A 26,868-nucleotide genomic window follows, 5' to 3' on the forward strand; every position below is an offset into this window, starting at 1 on the left:
TATATTTAGCCCTCTTTCTGATAGTCAACTTTGCATAAAACTTACTGTAAAGTGGGGACATTATGGTCATCAATCATGATTCTACTGACCCTATTATGGAAGTGCTTAGGATCATAAGCTCTTTCACCTAAAATAAATAATACGTATGTCATATCTCTATAGGTAATACCATAGTAAATGATGAAGTTACTAATAGGTTAACATATCTTATTAGAAATTCCTTATCCATCTTCAAAAAGAGCTTTCCAAGTTGCTCCTCCTGCTCTAAAATAAATGTAAGGGTCTCAAAAATGTAAGAATAGTAGTGGTTTATCCATCTCATGTACCCTAAACTCAACTTATTTTTGTTTAATAGGTGTAATTTTTAACTTTCTAGCAGACTATTCATTATATTACTGCAGAGTAGTTAGAAACCACGCAAGAGGCAAATGCAGCTGACCAAAAAGATTGTCTCCTGAAAATGTCTACTGAGTATACAGGTAAAGGGAAAAATTAAGAGAGACAGAGTGATAAGCTGGGTTACAACCTATTTTCTACAGAGTTTTTTGCTTTTTTCCCATCTACAGCCCTGCTCTCATCACAACCCACTGCTGATGGATCAGAGGACTGTCTATGTCCTCATAACACAATCCGGCAGGAGAAACAGAAAGATTTTCTTAAACCTAATATCGCCGGAACAGATATTCCCTAAAATGGTTTACCTCCATGTCAGCCTCATTGGTCCTGCCAGAACTGCCTCCTTCATATGGTACTTTGTGCTGCTGGGCTAACTCCTACCAAACGGGGCCAGTCCAAGGTGGGGATTTTTAAATTCATTCCTCACCACCACCAAATACTTATGATTAAATGCAATATAAAAAACAAAATCATCTTCTTATATGCAGTAATCTATTTTCTAGCTACAGTAGCAACATATAGAGTAATGTACATACTGCAGAGATTGTAGACACGATAGTGGTTTGGGTGCTTCTTGTCTAGAAACCGCACAACTTCCTGAAAAAAAACCACACACATACCTTTCATAGCCACATGGCACCATTTTTTTTTTTTTTTTTTGAGATGGAGTCTCGCTCTGTCTCCCAGGTGGAGTGCAGTGGTGCAATTTCTGCACACTGCAACCTCCGCCTTCTGGGTTTAAGCAATTCTCTGCCTCAGCCTCCTGAGTAGCTGGGATTACAGTTGCGTGCCACCATGCCTGGCTAATTTTTTGTATTTTTAGTAGAAACGGGGTTTCACCATCTTGGCCAGGCTGGTCTTGAACTCCTGACCTCATGATCCACTTGCCTTGGCCTCCCAAAGTGCTGCGATTACAGGCTTGAGCCACCACGCCCAGCCCAATGGTTACTACTTTCTATTAATTTGTCTCTCACTGGGAGATTCAGGGAATACCAGGGTATGCAAATTTCAAGTTTTAATCCACTGTGTTTTTTCAAGTAGTCCACAAAGTGTGTTTGGCTATTCAGATTAGTCTCTAGTGTACACACTGTTTAAAGCTATCAGATAAGTAAATTAGCTGGTTGACTAACTTTAAGTAAATTTGTTCCAAATCATTAATTCACAGTTAATGTGGTTCTTATTTAAATCTGATTCATATCGGTTCTTATTTAAATTTAATTCTGAATAGATGTGTCTTAAGATAGTGATCTGCATGTTACAGTCTACCTAAGCACTATGTAAACAAATAAATGCAAAAAGTATATAGTATGATTGTGTGTATGCATGACAGAAAAAGATAAACATTATATCAAATTTTAAATCACTGGTAACAATATGGAGACTTTTTTGGCTCATCTGTTCTCTTATTTTTTTTAATGAAGATATATGTGTACTTATGAGTGTGTGTATATATATGTATAACCTTTAAAATGAAAAACAAATAGTAGTTATTATTTAAAATACAGTTAATACCAGTATATAAGTCCAACTATTTTCGGGAAATATATCTTTCTGAAACATACACACATACACACATATATCTCTGTGCAACAACAAAAATGACACAAAATTTTAAAACTGATTAGTATGGTACCCTCAGAGCAATGTTTACTGGCTTATTATTGAGAAAAATAAAATTAAGGTATCAAAGTCATCCATTTATTAAACTGGTTTTCTCTGTTGGGAGGAAATAAGAAGTCAAAAAGATTAAAACTGTGGTCTGGACTTAAGTATAGACAAGTCATAATGAAAGGACAAAAGACCAGAAACAGACCTACGCATATATGTTCACTTGATTTGCAATAAACATACCTCTGCAATTCACTGGGGGAAATTATGCTCTTTACAATAAATGGTACAGGAGGGATTGATAGCTCTATGAGAAACATGAACCTTGATACTTTACATCTTTACAACAATTAATTGGAGATCATTCATAGATCAATATATTGACAGAGGTGTTGGTTACATGCATATATACTTATGTATAATATCAAGATATACACTTAACCATGTGTTATAGTGATATACACTTAACCATATGTGTTAGTGCAACTTAACCATATGTATTATACCTCAAAAAAATGTGATTATATATGCATGCAATACATATGTGTACTTACATCAGGGAATACATACATACAGATAATTTTATACATCTTTTTACTTCAACTTTTATTTTAGGTTCAGGGGTACATGTGCAGGATATGCAGGTTTATTACATAGGTAAATGTGTGCCATGCTGGTTTAGTGCACAGATCCTCCCATCCCTAGGTATTAAGCCTAGCATTCCATTAGCTATTCTTCCTGATGCTTTCCTTCCCCCACACCCTTCCTCCCAACAGGTCCCAGTGTGTGTTGTTCTCCACCATATACCCATGTGTTCTCATCGTCAGCTCCCATGTATAAGTGAGAACATGCAGTGTTCAGTTTTCTGTTCCTGTGTTAGTTTGCTGAGGACAATGGCTTCCAGCTCCATCCATGTCCCTGCAAAGGATGTAATCTTATTCCTTTTTAGGGCTTCAAAGTATTTCATGGTGTTTATGTACCACATTTTCTTTTTGTTGTTCTTGTTGTTTTTTAAGTGTTAAATAATCTTTATTTGATATGACGCATAAACCACACTAAAATGCCTTTCAATAAGTAAAGGGAACCATTTTAAATAACGGGAATTCTAACTAGGTTGGCATAGTTAAGGCCAAAAATATAAAACAGACATTGCTACCTTATCTTCAACCTTTGCCTTTAAGAGGCAAATAAACAGAAAATACAGGTGAATCTTACTTGGTTCTGAGACAGTAAAGGAATTTCCCCAGTATTTAAATATATTCACATAACCAGTTATATAAATCTAAACATAAAACCGGTCTTCAATAAGTTTGAAGATGGCACTCACCATCTTTGAAAAGTTGAACATTATTAACAAAGTCTAATCATATCTTTAGAAGGGCATACAGTGATAGCATTTACTGAATTAGAATTACTATTAAAATTCAAAAACCAAACTTAGTCATTTAACCACAAGCCAGTCTTAGTTTTAAATCAGGACTGCCCAACAGTCAGTTATTCATGATCTGAATTCTGGTGTATGAGATCTATTAAATTATGGTACACATAAAAAAGTCATGAGAAATTTCTCATGCTTTGTAAGAAATAAGGCAGTGGCCAATTACTACTCACTAGTAGCTTTTTTGAGGTAAGCTATCAAGTCTGTCCTTTCTGCCTTCTTCTTAATGCCGTCAAAGATCATTTTTGTTCCAGGGATGTACTTCTTGGGATTCTCCGAATACTCCATCAGTGTATCCTCTCCCCAGATGATACTTTTGTTCTTATTGGCATCTGTGTAAGAGAATCCAGTGGCCTGACCTGTCTTCTGCCTGAAGATACCACAGAGATTAGGCCCAGTCTTGTGCTTGCCTCCCTTTTCCACGTGTGGCACTGGGCACACTTCTGAACAAAAATTTTCTTGCTTTTCTCAACATCACCCGTATTTAATTCTCTCTTTTGTCAATGGTGCTACAAAGGTTCCCGCTTGGAAGTCAGATGTCCCACTCTCTCTATGTACTACATTTTCTTTATCCCATCTATCATTGATGGACATTTAGGTTGATTCCATGTCTTTGCTATTGTGAATACTGCTGCAATGAACATATGTGTGCATGCATGTATCTTTATAAGACAATGATTTATATTCCTTTGGGTATATGCCCCATAATGGGATTGCTAGGTCAAATGGTATTCTGCCTCTAGGTCTCTGAGGATTTGACACACTGTCTTCCACAAGGGTTGAACTAATTTACACACCCACCAACAGTGTAAAAGCATTCCTTTTTCTCCGCAACCTTGCCAGCATATGTTGTTTTTTGACTTTTTAATAATGGCCATTCTGACTGGCATGAGATGGTATCTCATTGTGGTTTTGTTTGCATTTCTTTAATGATCGGTGAGGTTGAGCTTTTTTTTTTTTCATATTTTTGTTGACTGCATGTATGTCTCTTTTGTGAAGTGTCTGTTCATATCCTTTGTCCACTTTTTAATGGTGTTTTTTTCTCATAAATTTAAGTTCCTCATAGACTCTGAATATCAGAGATCTCATTTGTCAATTTTTGCTTTTGTTGCAATTGCTTTCGGCATTTTCATTATGAAATCTTTGCTCATGCCTATGTCCTGAATGGCATGGCCTAGATTTTATTCTAGAGTTTTTACAGTTTGGGGTTTTAAATTTAAGTCTTGAGTTAATTTTTGTATCTGGTGTAAGGAAAAAGTCCAGTTTCAATTTTCTGCATATGGCTAACCAGCACTCCAGCACCATTTATTGAATAGGGCATCCTTTCCCCATTGCTAGTTTTTGTCAAGTTTGTTGAAGATTAGATGGTTGGTAGGTGTGTGGTCTTATTTCTGAGTTCTCTATTCTGTTCCATTGGTCTATATGTCTGTTCTTGTACCAGTACCATGCTGTTTTGGATACTGTAGCCTTGTAGTAGAGTTTGAAGTCAGGTAGCAAGATGGCTTCAGCCTTGTTCTTTTTGATTGGGATTGTCTTGGCTATTAGGGCTTTTTTTGTTGTTGTTCCATATAAATTTTAAAATAGTTTTTTTTCTAATTCTGTCAAGAATTTCAATGGTAGTTTAATGGGAATGGCATTGAATCTATAAATTGCTTTGGGCAGTATGGTCATTTTCACAATATTTATTCTTTCTATCCATGAGCATGAAATGTTTTTCCATTTTTTGTATGTATTCTCTGATTTCTTTGAGCAGTAGTTGTTATTTTCTGTTTGTTTGTTTTTCCTTTAACAGGCCACTCTACTATAGTGCTTCTGCAGTTTGCTGGGGTCCATTCCAGACCCCAGTCACCTAAGTTTCTCCAGTACCTGGAGCTATTACCAGTGAAGGCTGCAAAACAGCAAAGATGGCAGCCAGCTCCTTCCTTTGGAAGCTCTATCCCAGGGGTATACTGACCAGTAGCCAACTTGCACGTACCTGCAGGAGGTGGCTGAAGATCCCTGTTGGGTGTTCTCACTCAGTCAGGAGGCATGGGATCAGGGATCCATCCAAAAAAGCAGTCTGGCTGCTTTTGGGTAGAGCAAGTGTGCTACATTCTGGGGACACTTCCTTCTCTAGACCACCTGTATTCTCCAAAGCTTGCAGGCTGGAGTGGCTGAGTTGGCCAAACTGCAAAGATGGCAGCTGCTCCTCCCACCAGGAGCTCCATTTCAGGGAGAGATGAAATCTCTGTCCATAGAACCGTTGCTGGAGTAGTTAAAGCCCCCGTAGGGAGTCCTGCCCAGTGAGGAGGAATGAACTGGGGTCCTGCTTAAAGAAGCAGTCTGGTCATGATTAGTTGTGCTGTGGGGAACTCTTTCTTATCCAGATGGTCTGTATTCTCCATAGCTGGCAGGCTGGAGTGGCTGAGTCTATGAACCACAGTGATGCTGGCTGTGCTTCCCCAACTCGCTGGGAACTCAGACTCATCTGAGGCAGACTCCAATCTGCTGTTGTTGGCTGGCTAGGATTCCAAGCCAGTGGGTTTTAACTTGTGAGGTGCCATGGAAATGGGGCATGCAGAATGACACTGCCTGCTCCCTGGATTCAGCCACCTTCCCAGAGTTACGTATGGACAGATTTCCTACTGTGCTGAAGATCCCAGGGGCTGGAGTATGTAAAACTCCTGGGTTTCTGTGTGTGCCTGAGCAGCTGATGTGCTGAGACTCCACACAGCTCTGTGTATCAGACCCAAGGCCCTGGTGGCATGGGCTCACAAGGGGATCTCCTGATCCACGGGTTGCAAAGATCCATGGAAGAAGCACAGTTTCCTGGGCAGGACTGCACAATCATTCACTGCTTTCTTTGGCTGGGAGTGGGGGTTCCTTTGGCTCCATGCTGCTCCCTGCTGGGCCGTTGCACCCTCTCTCCACTTTTCTTTGTTCTCCATAGGTTGAGCTGTTCAGTCAGTCAGTCCCAATGTGAGAATCTGAATATCTCGGTTGAAGGTGCTGAATTTACTCACCCTTCTTTATTCCTCTTCCTGAATACTGTGGACTGCAGCTGCTTCTAATTGGCCATGTTGGATCACTCTAAACATTTCTTTTTTAGCCCTAGTTCTTAATTCCTATAGCCCTTGGTTTATCACCAGTTTCTCGATAGAATAATCTGTCCACATTCTCCAGTCATGGGATGATGACTCAGGTCGGGGATTCAGGCCATTTTCTGGGAAGCAGCTGAACTTGCGGCCCTGTCTTGTTCAGACCTGAGCTAACATGCTGCAGAGGTATTCCTTCCACCTCTCGGCAACTGATATCAGTCTTCAATAATTATATTTTTATTGAGGCATAATAAGTATTACAAATTACATAAAATTAAACAATGATTCTTTCAGCTAGCATTTCATAGTAAACAGCATTATACGTTTGAAATTAATTTAGTCATCCACAGAGCCTAAAGCAGTATGCCCTGAATATAATTTAGGATCTCAACCTAAGAACACACATTTTGGTTATAGCATCCCCATCCTTCTTCCCTATGGTAGACAATCAAAAACGGCTACAATTATTTAAAATTCCTTCCATCAAGTATTGGAGTTTATTTTCTACTTCTTGAATCCAGACTGGTAGTGTAATTTGCATTGTCCAATAAAATGGGGTAGAAGTAATATACTAATTTTGAGCCTGGGCCTTAAGAGGATTTGCATTGTTTTGCTTGCTGCTCCTGGGACTCTTGCCTCTGCCATCATGTGAACAGGCCTGAAGTAGCCTACTGGAGAATGAGACCACATGGGGCCATTCAGCCAAGTCACATTATTTTCTTTCCTTTCATTTAAAAAAATCTTTTTCCTTCATTCTTTAAAAATATTTTTAATTGACACATGATACTTGTTCATATTTATAAGGTAGAGAGTGGTATCTCAATACCTGTATACAATGTATAATGATAAAATCAGGATAATCAGCATATCTATCACCTCAAATATTTATCATTCTTTGTGTTGGGAATACTCAATCTCCTCTCTATTTAAAAATATATAATAAATTATTGTTAACTGTAGTTACCCTACAGCACTATAGAACTCCAGAACTTATCCCTATTGTAAGCTTAAATCTGATATTTCTTTGTTGATTTACTGTCTAGATGATCTTTCCAGTGCTAAGTGCGGGATATTAAAGGCCCCAACTATGACTGCATTGGAGTCTATCTTTCCCTTTAGATCTAATATTTCCCTTGTTTATCTGAGTGCTCTAGTGTTGGGTACATGTATATTTACAATTATTATATCTTACTATTATCTTATAATGATCTCTTTATCATTATAAAATGACCTTCTTTGTCTCTTCATACAGTTTGACTTAAAGTCTGTTTTATCTTATATAACTACCCCTGCTCACTTTTGGTTTCTGTTTGCCTGGAATATTTTTTTCTATCCCTTCAGTTTCAGTCTATGTACCTTTACAGGTGAAGTTAGTTTCTTGTTGGCAGTATATATTTGGGTCTTTTTTTTTTTTTAATCTTGGCAACCAACTCTATATCTTTTAATTGGGAATTTGATCTGTTTACATTACATTCAAAGTTATTATAAATAGATAAGGCTTTATCTTATCATTTTGCTCATTTTTTCTGGTTGTTTTGTATATCCTTTGTTCTTTTCTTCCCATATTTTTAAAAAATCTTTGTGGTTTTGTGTTTTTCTGTAGTGATAAAGTTTGATTCCTTTCTCTTTTTCTTTTTTTTTCCAAGTTTCAAATATTTTATTTTCTTATTCATACAGTATGAAGTTTTCTAAAGATCCCACAACATGACATATCATGCAGAAGAAAAACTAAACATTAAACGTAAACTGCCCCCTCACTTGCCCACCCCCACACACAAACTAAAAAAAAAAAAAAAGAAGAAGAAGAACCCTCATTCCCCAGTAAGGAAATAATGTTTGCACTATTTTTTTTTGGTAACGCCAGCCAAGATATGCACAAGCAAGAGAAATAGAAAGCATTTGCTAAAATATTTGTAACAAATACTTATGTACAAAAAATTCACAAAAGACTAGTTCCCCCTTGAAGCAGAGCACATGGCAGTTGACACTGGAACAGTTCAAACCACTGGCTAGGATTATAAGCCATGCCACTGATCCAGAGGAAGAAAGTTACATGTAGTGGAGATTTTCAGTCTGAATGAACATTAACATTTCCAAAGTTGGGCAACTTTATCTTTTAGAATTATGCAAATTATGTAAACAAGAGTTACATTTTAAATTGATCTACATGCAAAACTCCATGTCATGCAAGGACACCAAGCACTGGGATTTTTCTCTCACAGACAGAGCCCACGATGTGCAGCACTCAGTTGAAGGAACAGCGATGGCAGGCAGGTGTGCTCAATTTCAGATTCAGTCACCTTGATTCAACCTGCCCTTTTCCACTGATTTTAAAACCAGTTTTTATAGAAAAACTATAAAGGGAAAGACTACTGTCATAAAAAGCTAACCAAAATGTTTTTCTTTAAGCCAATAGTACCTTTGCAGAAAAGGGAAGGAATAAGATCAAATGGTAGAACATGATACACTACTTTTATATCACACAAATTTATTAAGTTATCATCCATTACCAATTATACAGGCAAATTTAAAAAACCATCATGCATTCTCTATCCCTCATGGTAAAGAAATTTTAAGAGGTGTAAATTTGGATAAAATTTTGCTCTTCTGTGGCATATAGATTAGCAAGATTTCTCACATTTAAACCACAAATATATGTGGGTATTTAGATACATGCATATTAAATATCACCAGTTTTTTAGATTAGCTGCAAGTCTTTTGAAACACAGAAGGGAAATTCATGATTCAAACACAAGTTTAATGACAAATTATTTACCCATGTAATCAAACAAATGGATATTCTAAGCAGTTACATGATCACTTCAGGTATTCTTCAGTAATTGATACATATAATAAATCATGATTGCCTCAGACAGCTTCTGGCCTTTATGTATAAAATCACAACTAGCACTTACATTACCGAGGGACATTGAATAAATGCAATGGCTCCTAGTTACAAAGTAACAGAATGAAGCAGCCATAAGTACTGTGCAGTTACTATATGAACACAGGAACTAGCTCTTGGCAGCAGCAATGAACTAGACTTTCTCCTCAAGCAGAGGTGTGTTAAAAGCTGCTCAGCAATGAGAAGTAGTCCCTGGAAATATATTCATAAGTATAAATAAAGTTACAGACTATTTTGTTACAAAACTGTAATTAAGGTAAATAATAGGACGTTAACAGATGCTTTGTCAATCTCAAAGGAGAAAGCACAGGAAAAGGAAAATAGCTGGCCTAAACACCCGGCTCCAATTGTAAAGTCTTCTATCTATATATAAAACTGTGTGAAATAAAAGTAAGGACGTTTTATGTTCTGCTTGGCACTTTTGTACTCTATTGTTTTGTTTCTGAATCAAGTATATTAAATTAAAGCCAACCTGCTACATATATAGAATGTATCTATATATACATATTTACATATGTATATATAGATACTTTGTTATAAAAGATGAAGAAAAATAAATTAAAAAGCCAACCCCTTCCCTTTCTCCACCACATTGATACGCTCTTTTCATGGTGCTGTCCTTCAGACTTTAAAGTGCTACACTGAGTTATTGAGAGAATTAGAGTTCAATAACACTTAGTTGGCTTCATGAGGCTCATGTTGGAAAATGTGGCTTCATAGAGAAAAATACTTCCATTTAAATACACAGAGAGCATTGCTGGACGTCTTGAGCAGATCTTCAGAGATGGAGAAGAAAGCAAAAGTGTTGGGTGGTACTCTCTGATAAGAGTCACACATCTACTACCATCTTTTTGGGGATATCTAGGCCACCTACAACAGCACAGAATTCTTCAAAGGATATTCTTCCATCTCCATCCTTATCTGCATTTATTATGGTTTTGTCTACAATTTGCTGTAACTGTGTATCTTTCAGATTGTTCTCCACCATCATCTTCAATAACTGGAAGAGTTCCCCATTGGAAATATAGCCATCTTTATCCATGTCATAGATACGGAAAGCAAACCTCAACTTCTGCTCATCTCCTTTGACACTGAACTGAGAGACTCCCTCAAGGAATTCTTGAAGTCTACTTCTCCGTTCCCATCTGTGTCGAATATATTTATTACTCGCTGTACTAAAGGATTCTGTTGTAACTCAGGCAGAGACAAGAACTCTTCCACACTCAAAGAACCAGAATTGTCCAAATCACACGCCACCGTGCCCAGCTAATTTTTTTGTATTAGTAGAGACGGGGTTTCACAATGTTGACCAGGATGGTCTCGATCTCTAGACCTCGTGATCCACCTGCCTCGGCCTCCCAAAGTGCTGGGATTACAGGCTTGAGCCACCGCGCCCGGCCCCCCAAATCAAGCTTCTTAAATCTCTTTCCTAGACTTTTAATTTCAACCGCATCAAAGTGTGAGCACATTTCCAAAGGATAACTTACCTCATTTTGCTCGGTGGGTAGGCGGCTCGCTGGCTCGGATAAGTGTCACGCTCAGGCGGGCTCGCAGGAAGCGACGGCGGCGGCGGGGGTCCAGCTGCGGTCCTCGGGTCGCCGGCGGGGAGGGGGCGCGCGTGGGGGAGGGGAAGCGGCGCCGCGAGGCCCTCGCAGGCCAGGTGACTGGGCACGCGAGGGACCCGGCAGGGCAGAAGGAAATAAATTAAGGTCGAGATTCAGAGCTGGAGAGCGCGGGAGGAGCGGCGACGACAAGCAGGAGAGGCAGAGAGGAAGAAAGGAGGGGGAGACGGGGTGAAGAGGGCTGGGCGCCTCAGGGGCTGCAGCCTTGGGCTCGCGCTCGCGCCGGTGACGGACTCACTGCAGTGGCTCGCGCTGACCCACAACCTCAAGACACGAAAAAGGGGAAGGGCGGAGAGGGAGGGGAGAGCAGAACGCTGCGGCGCGCGGGGCGGAGGCGAGGGCGCGCGCGAACAGGCGGCGGAGGCGAGGCTTCTGCGAGCGCCGCTCCTCCGGGAACCGCGCGCCCCGCTCAGCAGCGGCTGGCGGCGCTCTGGGGCGCTCTCTCCTTTCTCTTTTTCATGTGTGTATCTGCTCTACCGGTGAGTTTTATACTTTTGTGTGTTTTCACAATGGTAATCATCCTCTTGCTTCCAGATGTAGCACCACCTTAAGTAGACCTTGTAAGGCCAGTCTAGTGGTGATGAATTTCCTCAGTTTTTGCTTGTCTGGGAAATATTTTATTTCTCTCTCATTTCTAGGGGATAGCTCTGCTGGGTATAGTATTCTTGGTTGACAGTTTTTTTTCTTTTTCCTTTCAATACTTTGAATATATCATTCCATCTCATTGTCTACTGGCCTGTAAAGTTTCCACTGGGAAACCCACTATTAATCAAATGGAGGTTCCCTTATATGTGACTTTTTTACTGTCGTTTTTAATATTTTCTTTTTTTTTTGAGACAGTCTCACTCTGTCACCCAGGCTGTAGTGCAGTGGTGTGATCTTAACTCACTGTAACCTCCACCTCGTGGGTTTAAGCAATTTTCATGATTCAGCCTTCCAAGTAGCTGGAACTACAGATGCATGCCACCACACTCAATTAATTTTTATTATTAGTAGAAATGGGGTCTCTTTATATTGGCCATGGTGGTCTTGAACTCCTGGCCTCAAGTTACCCACCCACCTCAGCCTCCCTAAGTGCTGGGATTATAGGTATGAGCCACTGCACTAGAACAATATTCCCACTTTTTGACTTTTGACAGTTTGACTATTATGCACCTCAGAGAAGATCTTTTTGGGTTGAATCCACTTGAGAACCTTTGAGCTTCCTATATTTTGGTCATATCTCTCCCATGTCTGCTTTTAAAGCTCTTGATTTTTTTTTTTTTTTTTTTTTTTTTTTTTTTTTTCAGACAGGGACTTGCTCTGTCACCCAGGCTGGAGTTCAGTGACACAATCTTGGCTCACTGCAACCTCCATCTCCTGGGTTCAAGCAATTCTTATGCCTCAGCCTCCCAAGCAGCTGGGATTACAGGCATGTGCCACCAAACCTAACTAATTTTTGTATTTTTTTAGAGACAGGATTTTACCATGTTAATCAGGCTTGTCTTGAATGCCTGGCCTCAAGTGATCCACCATCTTGGCCTCCCAAAGTGCTGGGATAACAGGTGTGAACCACTGCACCTGGACTCTTGATTGTATTTTTTATTTTATTCCTTAAATTCTTCAGCTCCAAGATCTCTGTCTGGTTTTTAATGACATATATATCTTTGTTGAATTTCTCAGAAGATCATAAATTATTTTTCTAATTTCATTAATATGTCTATCTGTATTCTCTTGTATCTCATAGAGTTTTCTTAAGATCATTACTTTGAATTCCTTCTTAGTGATTTGATATACTCTTAAAATACAGGGTCTGTTAATGGGGAATTATTGTGTTTCTTTGGAGGTGTAATGTTCCTGCATTTTATGTTTCTTGTGGCCCTAAGTTGATTTTTGCACATCTAGGGAAACAGTTGCCTCTTCCAATATTAGGGAGCTTTCATAGAGAAATACTTTTTCCAATAGTTGTCTCCTATAGTGTTCATTGAGTAGGGTACTTTGACTTTGGTTTTGGGTGGCTACAGTAATATAGTCTTCTTTTTTTTTTTTTTTTTTTTTTTGAGGTGGAGTCTCACTCTGCTGCCGAGCTAGAGCACAGTGGTGCAATTTCAGCTCACTGCAACCTCCACCTCCTGGGTTCAAGCAATTCTCCTGCCTCAGCCTCCCAAGTAGCTGAGACTACAGGTGTGTGTCACCACACCCAGCTAATTTTTGTATTTTTAGTAGAGACGGGGTTTCTCCATGTTGGCCAAGATTGTCTTGATCTTTTGACTTCGTGACCCGCCCACCTCGACCTCCCAAAATGCTGGGATTACAGGCATGAGCCACTGTGCCTGGCCATATAGTCTTCATGTGACTTCTTTGGCTGTAATCAGCATTCAGTGGTGTCTGTGGGTGCCTCAGTGGCCTGATGGTGAGAGTTTGTGCAGACAGTGGTATGGCTTTTCTTGGGGTGGGAGCCATCATTCAGATTAGTTCTTAGGCCCTAGGCGTAGGCATGCTAGGTGCAGTGGCTTTGCTAGTTGTGGAGTATTGCCACCAGCAGGGTGGACACCAGGTAGGCCAGTCCTCAGGGCCTTAGAAGTGCATGCAGCATATGGTGGCTCTGCTGGTGAAGGGGGTGGGGCTGTTGGCAGCAGTGGGTGCCAGATGTGATGGGCCTTGGGCCTTGGGGGGTGCATGTAGCATGCAATAGCTCTGTCCATTGGGAGTAGCCAAGGCATTTTAGACTAGCCAGTCCTCAGATGACCCAGTAGGTGCCCACAGATACATAAATGAGCTTAGTTGAGATAGGAAATCCTTTCTGTGTGCACCCAAATTGGACAGTTAAGCCCATCCCAAATTCACAAACCATAGTATCATGAGCCAAATAAATAGTTGCTGTTATAAGCCAGTAAGTTTTGGGGTGGTTTGTAACCACTGGTACAATTGTAACTGGCATCAATCCATTATGAATTTTTTTACTTGAAAAACAATACTGCCATTTCTGGGTCAATATTAAACTTATGACTACACAGTCTATGTTCACTGAGAAATGAGTATTTGTCAGAGAAATATCCTTACCTCAATTGGGTTCCTATAGAAAGACTGCCTTCCAGAAGATGGAAATGACATAGCGATAATACGTTCTGAAAGTCAAAATCATCACTATTACAAATATTATTATAGATTTCAAATAACATACAAAAAATTAATTTATACACAATCAGACTCCATTTTCACAGAAAAAAAACTTTTAAGATTGAGGTTGACAGAAAAGAGCTAATACTCAGGATAATAAAATAAAATATTAAATTATACAACATAATGACCATTAAACTGGCATGGTGTTCTTAAGACTCTACTGGTTCTAACCATATCCCATGTACTTATGTTGGCCTCAGTCTGAAGATCCTCTTATTCTTAGAATTTATTTCTCAATATCAGAGAAGATCCAAGAGTTCTGGGCACCAGTGATGGTGGGAATTCCCAAAGTGCTCTGCAGCGCTCTGACTCAGAAAACCTGAGATCTACAAAGCAGTGACCACATTCTCTGGGGTTCTAGGAAGAGAAGAGGTCTCTCTGGGATCCTTGGGACTTAGAATAACTACTAGAGCTTAATAAATTGAAACTTGAATGGAGACAGCTGAAAATCCATTCAAGTTCCTGTGGTGCAACCAAGTAGTTGTGAATTGAAATGACATGGAAATCTTCCATCACCAGGGCTAAACCACAAACGTCACACTATCACAGTGGCATATATCCACATGAATAAAGAATACTTTGAATGAATGTGGCTTAGACAAGGCAAAAACAGAATAAAAATATGATTACAAGGAAAAGTGAAGTAATACAAGTAAATCAACAGTTAAGTGTTACAAACCAGTAACGTAAGTGAGGTCTAGGTCAAATCCATCCCTTATGTATCGCCTTTTGTTTTGTGAAACCTGAGAGTTTAAAACCATCATTAGTTTGTGAAACATTTATCAACATAAAAATAAAGAACATCATACAGTATAGATATCGACTCTTGCCAATAGGTCCCAAAACACAAAATATTTTACTAAATCATAAGCATGTTTTGCCCACTTACCAGTCTTCTGATCAGCTTTTCAAGATGTCTTTTTTGATGAGCCAGATGAACAGTTCTTAACAGAATAAGTCGTAGAAGTTGAACTACAGGTGTCCATCTAACGATACATTTAAAAGATCAATTTTTTGCTTCAGAAACAGAATTTTCTCATATAAACTATGTCTAGAGCAGCAGCTGTTAACCAGGGACAATTTTCCCTCCTCTCCTCAATTACCCACCTGGGGGATATTTGGCAATGTCTTCAGGCATTTTTGTTTTTCACAACTGGGGTGTGTGTGTGTTACATCTAGTGGATAGAGGCCAGGAATTCTGCTAAACACCCTGTAATTAATATAACTGCTCACCACCCTTTTATGACAATGATCTGGCGCAAATGTCAGTAATGCTGAGGTTGAGAAATTCTGGTCTAAGTCAATAGACTTAGAATTTGTCAATTTAATTTTGGGATTTAAGACTAGCATTTTCAATTTTTCCACATAAAAACAAATTGAGAATTCTTGTTCATCTCTGTTACTCCCATGAGTAACAGGGGTTCAAGACAGCTGCTAATGCACATCAGGCAGGCAACAGATTGAGATACTTCCCAAATGTGCTAGCTGGCGTCTCTCCTACCATCAGAAACGCCAAAGCAAAGAACTGATGGTCTGGACTAGTGCTTCTCTAATTTGGGCACACATAAATAAGAGCTGTCTGAAAAAGCCTGTTAAGCTACAGATTGCAGGGTCCCAGAGATATTGATTCAGTGGGTCCAAAGTGGGGCCTAAGGTATTTTTCTTCTTGTATTTCTAGTAAGCTCTCGGAGGATCATATTAGCTGAAGTTATTTTCAAATAACTCCAAAACCCTATTACTTAACATGCTTAGTTGGGGCCTGAGTTGTAGTCTAGGGAAGCTAGGGTACAGAAAGAAACCAGCTATTTGACCCATGAACAAGCTTAGGAAGCCACCATCTACATCCCAGTGCACATTTGCTCTTCCATTTTCCTCATTGTCACAGTAAAAAAAGAAGAAAAAAGTCACCAGGTCCTCAAACACTCTTGAGTTTCCTAATCCCTAACAGTTCTAACTTTGTGTTAGCTTTGTTTCTACCACAACTATACTGCAAAACTCTACCATTGTGTTGCTGTACGTGTCATCTCCTAGTTTTCTGTTCTGTTTGCTATTTTTTTTAGAAACTCATGACTGAAATCACTCAAATTTTGCATATGCTCAAACAAATTTCCGCTTGGCTATAGGAAAAATCCAGACAGAACATTATGTGTAAGGGATTTGTAGTTGAAGCACAGAGGGGAATTGTTTTTAATATAAAATTTTTTTGAAGTACCAGTTATTAAACTGATAAGAATATCATACTTGATCTTAGCCAAAAGGCTGAAAAATTATAAAAATGGGAATATGATGAGAACTTCAAAATGTAGAGAAGTTAAAGTTAGTACAAGAGGTAAAAGTCCTTTGGGTACTCCATCTTCTTTATTCAATTAATGGTACTTAGTGTGTATACTCTTCACTGGTCCCTAAATATCACAGTCTTTTTGTTTCAAAGTATGTGGGACTTTACCTAAACATTTTTTAAAGCAATGTGTTTGGTATAGAATGAGAACATTTGAAGTTGAAAAGATTATGTAGAATAAAAGCCACGGAAAATGCAAAAAATTAATGAAAAACTTTAAGAGAGGTAAGTCTTATGTTTCATACCTGGGAATATCACTAAGAAACTTTAGGTCAAAAAATATGTAAATGACATCAACCAGCAGAGTAATCACAATAACGGCAATATCTAAAATGTTAAATAAGTCAGAAAAATAATGCTGTCTCCTGTAATATAAAACAAATATATATATAAGTTAATTCCTCCTGCAAGAAGAGATAGGAATATTTAAAGAGCACAAACTATTGACTCATCCCCGTTAAGAATTCTACTTTCATGAGTTATTGAAAATGTTAGACTAAGGGAAAAATATAACATTCATGGGAAATTTACAAACAATAAATTTATGTTCATCATTTGACACATATATATGACTAAAGCACCAATATGGCAATTTAAATACAGTAAGAGATATAACTAAATGTGTACTAATCACCCTTATTGTGGACAATGGGGTATCTGTCCCCTCAAGCATTTATCATTCATGTTACAAACAATTCAATTATACTCTTTCAGTCATTTAAAAATGTACAATTAAGTTATTCTTGACTATGCTCAATCTGTTGTGCTATCAAATACTAGATGTTATTCATTATTTCCATTTTTTTGTACCCATTAACCATCCCCACCTCCCCACCCCCAAACCCCTACTATTCCCAGCCCCTCTGATGATCGTCCTTCATCGTTCTACTCTCTATGAGTTCAATCTTTTTTTTTTTAGAGCTCACAAATAAGTGAGAATATGTGATACTTTGTCCTTCTGTGCCTGGTTCATTTCACTTAACATAGTGATCCCCAGTTCTATCCATGTTGTTGCAAATGACAGGATCTCATTCTTTTTTATGGCTAAATAATACTCTCTTGTGTATATGTACTATATTTTCTTTATCCATTCGTCTGTTGATGGACACTTAGGTTGCTTTTAAATCTTAGTTATTGGCTGAGCATGGTGGCTCAGGCCAGTAATCCCAGAACTTTGGGTGGCTGAGGTGGGTGGATCATGAGGTCAGGAGATTGAGACCATTCTGGCTAACATGGTGAAACCCTGTCCCTACTAAAAATACAAAAATTAGCCAGGCTTGATGGTATGTGCCTGTAGTTCCATCTACTCAGAAGGCTGAGGCAGAAGAACCACTTGAACCTGAAAGGCAGAGGTTGTAGTGAACCAAGATCGTGCCACTGCACTCCAGCCTGGGTGATAGAGAGAGATTCTGTCTCAAAAATAAATAAATAAATAAATAAATAAATAAATAAATAAATAAATAAATATCTTAGCTATTATGAACAGTGCAGCAACAAACACGGGAATGCAGATATCTTTTTTTTTTTGAGATGGAGTTTTGCTCTTGTTGCCCAGGCTGGAATGCAATGACATGATCTCGGCTCACTGCAACCTCTACATCTCCTGGGTTCAAGCGATTCTCCTGCCTCAGCCTCCTGAGTAGCTGGGATTACAGGCATATGCCACCATGCACTGCTAATTTTGTATTTTTTGTAGAGGTGGAGTTTCTTCATGTTGGTCAGGCTGGTCTCGAACTCCCAGCCTCAGGTGATCTGCCAGCCTTGGCCTCCCAAAATGCTGGGATTACAGGCATGAGCCACTGCATCCGGCCATTTCTTCTATATACTGGTTTCCTTTCTTGTGGGTATATACCCAGAAGTGGGATTGCTAGATCATATGATAGCTCTATTTTTACTTTTTTGAGGACCCTCCAAACTGTTCTCCATAGTGGTTCTACTAATTTACATTTCCACAAACAGTGTATGAGGGTTCTCTTATCTTCACATCTTTGTCGGCATTTGTTATTGCCTGACTTTTGGATATAAACCATTTTAGCTGGGGTGAGATGATATCTCATTGTAGTTTTCTACACTGATAATTTCTCTAATGATCAATAATGTTAAGTGCCTCTTCATATGCCTGTTTACCATCTGTATGTTTTCTTTTGAGAAACGCCTATTCAAATCTTTTGCTCATTTTAAAAATTAATTATATTTTTTTCCTATAGAGTTGTTTGACCTCCTTATATATTCAGGTTATTAATTCCTTGTCATACGGGCTGTTTGCAAATATCTTCTCCCATTCTGTGGGCTGTCTCTTCACTTTGTTAATTGTTTCCTTTGCTATGAAGCTTTTTAATTTGATGTGATCTCATTTGTCCATTTTTGCTTTGGTTGCCTGTGCTTGTGGGGTATTGCCCAAGTAATTTTTGCTCAGACCAATGTCCTGGAGATTCCTCCTGGTGTTCTCTTGCAGTAGGTTCATTGAGGTCTTAGATTTAAGTCTTTAATCCATGTTGATTTGATTGTTGTATATGGTGAGAGGTAGGGGTCTAGTTGTAGTCTTCTGCATGTGTATATTCAGTTTTCCCAGAACCATTTGTTGAAGAGACTGTCTTTTCCTCAATGTATGTTCTTGTCACATTTGTTGAAAATGAATTCACTGCAAGTGTGTGGATTTGTTTCTGGGTTCTCTATTCTGTTCCTTTGGTCTATGTGTCTGTTTTTATGCCAGTGCCATGCTGTTTTGCTTACTATAGTTCTGTAGTATAATTTGAAGTCAGGTAATGTGATTCCTCCAGTTTTGTTCTTTTTGCTTAGAATGGCTTTGGCTATTCTGGGTCTTTTGTGGCTCCATATAAATTTGAGAATTATTTTTTCTATTTTTGTGAAGAATGTCATTCGTATTTTGACAGGGAGTGCATTGAATCTGTAAATTGCTTTGGATAGTACGAACATTTTAACAATATTGATTCTTCCAATCTATGAACATGGAATCTCTTTCCATTTTTTGATGTCCTCTTCAATTTCTTTCAACAGTGTTTTATTGTTTTCATTATAAAGATCTTACACTTATTTGGTTAGGTTAATTCTTAAGTATTTAATTTTATTTGTGGCTATTGTATATAGGACCACTTTTTAAATGTCCTTTTCAAATGGTTCGTTGTTGGGATATAGAAATGCTACTGATTTTTGTATGCTGATTTTGTATCCTGCAACTTTACTGAATTTACCAATTCTAATAGGTTTTTGGGGAGTCTTTAGTTTTTTCCAAATAAAACATATCATCTGCAAACATAAGGACAATTTTACTTCTTCCATATCAAATTGGATTTCTGTTCCCTTTATTTCTTTCTCTTCTATGATGACTCTAGCAAGGACTGCTGGTACTATGTTGAATAACAGTGGTGAACTTATTTGTGTTCTAAATCTCAGAGGAAATCTTTTCAGTTTTCCCCCAGTTTGATATTGACTGTGGAAATCTGACTGTATAAATGGCTTTTATTATGTTGAGGTGTGTTACTTCTATACCCAGTTTTTTAAGATTGTTTATCATGAAGGGATGTTGAATTTTATCAGACACTTTTTCAGCATCAACTGAAATGATCCTATGGTTTTTATCCTTTATTGTGTTGATATGATGTATCACATTGATCGATTTCCATAGATTGAACAATCCTTGCATCCCAGGGATAAATCCCACTTGTCATGATGAAACTTTCCCAAATATTGTTGAATTCAGTTTTCTAGTATGTTGTTGAGGATTCTTGCATCAATATTTATCAGACATATTGGCCTTTTTTGTTTGTTTTTTGAGACTGAGTCTCACTCTGTCACCCAGGCTGGAGTGCAGTGGCATGATCTTGGCTCACTGCAACTTCTGCCTCCCAGGTTCAAGTGATTCTCCTGCCTCAGCCTCCCAAGTAGCAGGGATTACAGGCACACACCACCACACCTAGCTAATTTTGTATTTTTAGTAGAGAAAAGATTTCACCATATTGGCCAGGTTGCTCTTGAACTCCTAACTTCACGTAATCCACCTGCCTTGGCCTGCCAAAGTGTTGGGATTACAAGCGTGAGCCACTGCACCTGGCCTGTCTTCCTTTTCTGATGCATCTTTGTCTGCTTTTGGTATCAGGGTAATACTGACCTTGTGGAATGAGTTTGGAAGTATTCCCTCCTCTTCTGCTTTCTGGAACAGCTTAAGCAGGATTGGTGTTCATTCTTCTTTAAATGTTTGGTAGGATTCGGCAGGGAAGCCATTGGATCTTAGTGTATATGTTGGGTGTAAGTATATATGTTGGGTACATATATACTTAAAATTGTGATAGCCTCTTGCTGCACTGATCTCTTTATCATTAAATAGTGACATTCTTTGTCTCTTCTTATCGTTTTTGTCTTGAAATCTATTTTATCTGATATAAGGATAGCTACTCCTGCTCTTTTTTGGTTTCTCCTGGAATGAACTACATCTTTGCATCCCTTTATTTTCAGTCTTTGTGTGTCTTTATAGGAAATAGAGTGTGTCTTGTAGGCAACAGATCATGGGTCTTGTTTTTGTTTGTTTGTTTGTTTTGAGATGGAGTCACGTTCTGTTGCCAGGCTGGAGTGCAGTGGTGTGATCTTGGCTCACTGCAATCTCTGCCTCCTGGGTTCAAGTGATTCTCCTGCTTCAGCCTTCTGAGTAGCTGGGACTACAGGTGCGCACCACCAAACCCAGCTAATTTTTGTATTTTTAGTAGAGACAAGGTTTCACCATATTGGCCAGGATGGTCTTTATCTCTTGACCTCGTGATCTGCCTACCTTGGCCTCCCAAAGGGCTGGGGTTACATGCATGAGCCACTGCGCCTGGCCGGGGCTTGTTTTTCATCCATCCAGCCACTCTGGCACTTAATTAAAAAGTTTAGTCCACTGACATTCTATGTTATTATTATAACTTACTCCTGACATTTTGTTATTTGTTTTCTGGTTGTTTTGTGGTCTTCTCTTCCTTCTTTCCTTCCTGTCTTCCATTAGTGAAAGTAATTTTCTCTGGTGATATGAGTTTCTTGTTTTTTATTTTTTGTGTATCCATTGTGTGTTTTTTGGTTTGAGGTTACCATGAAGCTTGCAAATACTATCTTATAACCCATTATTTTAAGCTTATTATAACACTGTTTGCATAAACAAGTAAAAAGAAAATTAATAAAAACTCTACAAATTAACTTTGTCTACATACTTTTTAACTTTTTGTTATTTCTATTTATATCTTATACTATGTCTTGAAAAGTTGTTGTAGTTGATATATTTGATTGGCTCATAGTTTAGTCTCTCTATCTAGAATAAGAGTAGTTTATACATCATAGTTACAGCGTTATTCTGCATTTTTCTGTGTATTTACTATTAGCAGTGAGTTTTATACCTTCAGGTGGTTACTTATTGCTCATTAATGTCCTTGTTTTTCTGACTGAAGTACTCCTTTTAGCATTTCTTCAAGGATAGGTCTGGTGTTGATGAAATCCCTCAGCTTTTGTTTGTGTGGAAAAGTCTTTATTTCTTCTTCACTTTGAAGGATATTTTCACCGGATACACTGTTCTAGGGTAAATGTTTTTTTCCTTCAGCACTTTCAGTATGTTATGCCACTCTTCCTGGTCTGAAACGTTTCTACTAAAAAGTCTGCTGCCAGACGTATTGTACCTCCACTGTATATTACTGGTTTCTTTTCTCTTGCTGCTTTTAAAATCATTTCTTTATCCTTGATCTTTGGGAATGTGATTATTCAATGCCTTGAGGTAGTCTTCTTTGAGTTAAATCTGCTTGATGTTTTATAACTTTTTTGTACTTGGATATTGATATCTTTCTGTAGGTTTGGGAAGTTCTGTTACTAACCCTTTGAATAAACTTTCTACACCCCTCTCTCTCTACCTCCTCTTTAAGGCCAATATCGCTTAGATTTGCCCATTCAAGGTTATATTCTAGATCCTGTAGGCATGCTTCCCAGGGCTTGTTTGTACCCATCTTTATTGAGAAGGCTTTCCAGATATTGGAAAGAACTTGGATATTGTGATCTAAGCTGTATCTGCTTTAGGGGGCACCCCACCCCTCCTAAACTCTGTGGTTCTTGCAGACCCATAGTGGTACTGCCTTAATGGTCTTGGACAAGATCCAGGATAATTCTCTGGATTACCAAAAAGAGATTCTTGTTCTCTTCCCTTAGTTTCTCCCACACAGAGTCTCTCTCTCTCTGTTCTGAGCCATCTAAAGCTTGCGGTTGAGTGACACAAGCACCCCTGTGACCACCACTATAATGACTGCATTGGGTCAGACCTGAAGCCAGCACAGCACTAGGTATTGCCCAAGACCTGCTGTAACCACACCCTAGCTATTGCATAAATTTGCTGAAGGCCCTGGGGCTCTACAATCATGTGGTAAAAAACAGCCAGGCCTGTGTCCTTCCCTTCAGGATGGCAAGTTCTTCCAGGCTGTGTGTGGGTCCAATGGTGCTGTCTGGGTATCAGGCCCTATATCAAAAACCTTAAAAGTCTACCTGGTGTTTTATTGTGCTATAGCCGAGCTGTCACTCAAACCACAAGATACAGTCCCTCCCATTCTTTCCACCCCTCTCCAAAGGCAGAGGAGCATCAATCAATGACCACCTCAAACACAGAGCCATGGGGCAGTATTGCCAGACTACCGCCTATGTTCTCATAAGGCCCAAAGGCTCTTAAGTCAGCTTGTGGTGGATGCTCCTGTAAATTATTTTAAAATGCCTTTTTTTGTGGGGAGGGGGGATGGAGTCTTGGCCTGTCACCCAGCTGGAGTGCAATGGCATGATCTCAGCTCACGGCAACCTCCACCTCCCAGGTTCAAACTATTCTCCTGCCTCAGCCTCCCAAATAGCTGGGATTACAGGCACCTACCAACATACCCAGGTAATTTTTAGATTTTTAGTAGAGATGAGGTTTCACCATGTTGTCCAGGATGGTCTCGAACTCCTGACCTTTTGATCCTCCCGCCTCAGCCTCCCAAAGTGCTTCTTATAAAAGTACAAAATAACTTTACGCAGTATAAAAATAATCAAACTTACCCGTCTGCAAATACTTGAAGAAGAATATCCATGAGAAAAAATAAGACAATAGATAGAGAAATACAATGATATTCCAAAGGGATATAAACGTTCTTTCCAGTAAAAATTAGGTCAGCAAAGATAAGACCCACATTCAATAAGAGCAGGCAAACTCCAAATATTCTAAAATAAATGCATAAACAAGGAAGTAAGTAAAAGTAAAGATAGAGGGGCTTTTGTCCCGATAGTTACACTATATTTAGGCCAATGATTGGGTATCAAAATGACATTATTTAGTATTAAACTGCCCAGTGCCAGGAAAAACGGTAATGCCTTAGAACCTCAGGAAAAATCAGTTTTCACCCAATAGAAGCAGTTCTTAATAAAATTCCCACCAAACTACTTCACGAGATGTTATCGTGCCCTTTTATAGCAGACACATCAGACTAATATTTCAAAAGAGAAAAATAAAACTGAACTAAAATTACCTGTGTCTGTTTCTAAACTCTTCCTAAAATTTGAGAATTTTATATGAAGTTTATATGAATTTCTCATAAGAAACAAAATCTCATTAATCTAGAAAATTCTTAAGAATTTATTAATAAAAACCAAATGAAAGCATGAGTAACATAAACTCTTAAAAGACCAAGATTTTTTTGTCAGTGACATTTTCAACAAGTATATAGTTACATGTTTATGGGTGCTTCTAGCACAGTGATGGGTACATAAGAAAGAATTCAATTCCATAAATATTTATAGTATTGAACTCCAAAGTACCTCCTGACACTTGCTGTTACATATTCTAAATACATTCCCCACAAATTGATTATACTATTTGCCTAATCTATGAAGATGAATCAGTCTTCAAAGTACTTTTGAAAAAAATTACATTATTAATTCAAAAGGAAACAGTTATATTGCATAAATCTGTATCATAGTATGAAATCTTACTCTTATGTAGAGAAGAGTCTAAGTAAATTGTTTCAGAATTAAAGAGTAATTCTAGATGTACAAGGTACTTAATAAAACACTTTACTTATAGAATTTTAACATTGGATTTTCATTAACATTACCTTTGCAGATGGAGGAAAAACAATATTAATATGTTGCTATTAATCTTAGGCAAAAGCCATTTCTTTGCAAGTCTTAATGTCCAGCTTAAACCAAAATTCCATGACAAATTAGATTACATTAGATAGGGCTCATGGCTACTTAGCAATTGGTGGACATGGAAATGCTTTTTAGTTTCAGAGACTTAATATTTCAATGAGGGACAGAAATAAAAAAAACCAAAAAGCATTTCCATATCCACCGATTGCTAAGTAGCCATGTGCTTTATTTAATGTAATACATGTACATGTATGTGTATATATGTATATATATGTAATATGTATATATACGTGTATATCTACAGAAAATATATAAACATATATATATATATATTTTGGAGATGGAGTTTTGCTCTGCCACCCAGGCTGCAGTGCAATGGCGTGCTCTCAGCTCAGGGCAATCTCCACTTCCCAGGTTCAAGCGATTCTTCTGCCTCAGCCTCCTGAGTAGCTGGGATTACAGACACTACCATCATGCTCAGCTAATTTTTTTATTTTTAGTAGAGATGGGGTTTCAAGGCTGGTCTTGATCTCCTGACCTCAGGTGATCCACCTGCCTTGGCCTCTCAGAGTGCTGGGATGATAGGCATGAGCCACCGCATCCAGCTCAAATATATTTAATACATGGTATTTTTTTATGTATTAAATCTCAGATATATTTAATACAAGGTGTTTTTTATGTCTCACATACCCAAATGCAAAGGATGATACAATTGAGCGTGCTATTTTCTTCATCTTGCTGCTGCAAAAAGAAGTAAAAATAAAAATAATCAGATTTCTTCTAACATATTATAAATTTAACCAAAAAACAAAGGCCTTTTGTCTTTTTGTTTTTTTCCTTTTTGTGGAGAACGGGGTCTCGCTATATTGCTCAGGCAGGTCTCGAACTCCTGGGCTCAAGCTATTCTCCCGCCTCTGCCTCCTTAAGAGCTGGGATTACAGGCGTGAGCCACAGCGCCCGGCACAAAGGCCTTTATAAATACAATTTTAAAAGAAATTATTCAAAAGTTATATAACAAAATGCTTTTTAAATTATTATTATACTTTCAGTTCTGGGGTACATGTGTACAACATGCAGGTTAACGAACCTTGTAGGTATACATGCGCCACGGTGGTTTGCTGCACCCATCAACCTGTCATCTACATTAGGTATTTCTCTTAATGCTATCCCTCCCCTTGCCTCGCATCCGCTGACATGCCCTGGTGTGTGATGTTCCCCTCCCTGTGTCCATGCATTCTCATTGTTCAACTCCCACTTATGAGTGAGAACATGTGGTGTTTGGTTTTCTGTTCTTATGTTAGTTTGCTGAGAATGATGGTTTCCAGCTTCATCCATGTCCCTGCAAAGGACATGAACTCAATCCTATTTTATGGCTGCATAGTATTCTATGGAATATATGTGCCACATTTTCTTTATCCAGTCTATCATTGATGGGCATTTGGGTTGGTTCCAAGTCTTTGCTATTGTGAACAGTGCTGCAATAAACATATATGTGCATGTGTCTTTATAGCAGAATGATTTATAATCCTTTGGGTATATACCAGTAATGGGATTGCTGGGTCAAATGATATTTCTATTTCTAGATCCTTGAGGAATTGCCTCACTGTCTTCCACAATGGTTGAACTAATTTACACCCCCACCAACAGTGTAAAACTGTTCCTATTTCTCCACTTCGTCTCCAGCATCTGTTGCTTCCTGACTTTTTGATGACTGCCATTCTAACTGGCATGAGACAGTATCTCATTGTGGTTTTGATTTGCATTTCTCTAATGACCAGTGATGATGAGCTTTTTTTCATATGCTTGTTAGTTGCATGTCTTCTTTTGAGAAGTCTCTGTTCATATCCTTTGCCCACTTTTTGATGGGGTTGATTTTTTCTTGTAAATTTGTTTAAGTTCTTTGTAGATTCTGGATATTAGCCCTTTGTCAGATGGATAGATTGCAAAAAAATTTTCCCATTCTGTTGGTTGCCTGTTTACTCTAATGATAGTTTCTTTTGCTGTGCAGAAGCTCTTTAGCTCAATTAGATCCCATTTGTCTATTTTGGCTTTTGTTGCCATTGCTTTTGGTGTTTTAGTTGTGAAGTCCTTGCCTATGCCTATATCCTGAATGGTGCTGCCTAGGTTTTCTTCGAGGGTTTTTATATGTTAGTTCTTATGTTTACATCTTTAATCCATCTGGGGTT

The 26,868-nt window shown here is 38.5% G+C and overlaps 1 protein-coding gene and 1 pseudogene across 1 annotated transcript in view; both read right to left on the minus strand.

Annotated features, from left to right (window-relative positions):
• LOC105729169 (phosphatidylinositol 3,4,5-trisphosphate 3-phosphatase TPTE2-like) overlaps positions 1-26,868 on the minus strand; it is a 77,723-nt gene that overhangs the window by 31,273 nt on the left and 19,582 nt on the right. The window contains exons 8-15 of the mRNA XM_064361771.1: positions 25,373-25,423; positions 23,594-23,755; positions 16,792-16,911; positions 15,098-15,194; positions 14,888-14,951; positions 14,089-14,153; positions 933-993; positions 46-127 (exon numbers count right to left, since the gene is read on the minus strand). Coding sequence (XP_064217841.1) covers positions 46-127; positions 933-993; positions 14,089-14,153; positions 14,888-14,951; positions 15,098-15,194; positions 16,792-16,911; positions 23,594-23,755; positions 25,373-25,416 — 695 coding nt within the window. The 5' untranslated portion in view covers positions 25,417-25,423. The remainder of the gene's footprint in view (positions 1-45; positions 128-932; positions 994-14,088; positions 14,154-14,887; positions 14,952-15,097; positions 15,195-16,791; positions 16,912-23,593; positions 23,756-25,372; positions 25,424-26,868) is intronic.
• LOC135268809 (U2 spliceosomal RNA) lies at positions 16,367-16,479 on the minus strand (annotated as a pseudogene).

The sequence above is a fragment of the Aotus nancymaae genome, unplaced genomic scaffold (assembly GCF_030222135.1).
Source record: "Aotus nancymaae isolate 86718 unplaced genomic scaffold, 86718_ANA_hifiasm-v0.15.2.pri h1tg000043l, whole genome shotgun sequence".
NCBI classification, from domain to species: domain Eukaryota; kingdom Metazoa; phylum Chordata; class Mammalia; order Primates; family Aotidae; genus Aotus; species Aotus nancymaae.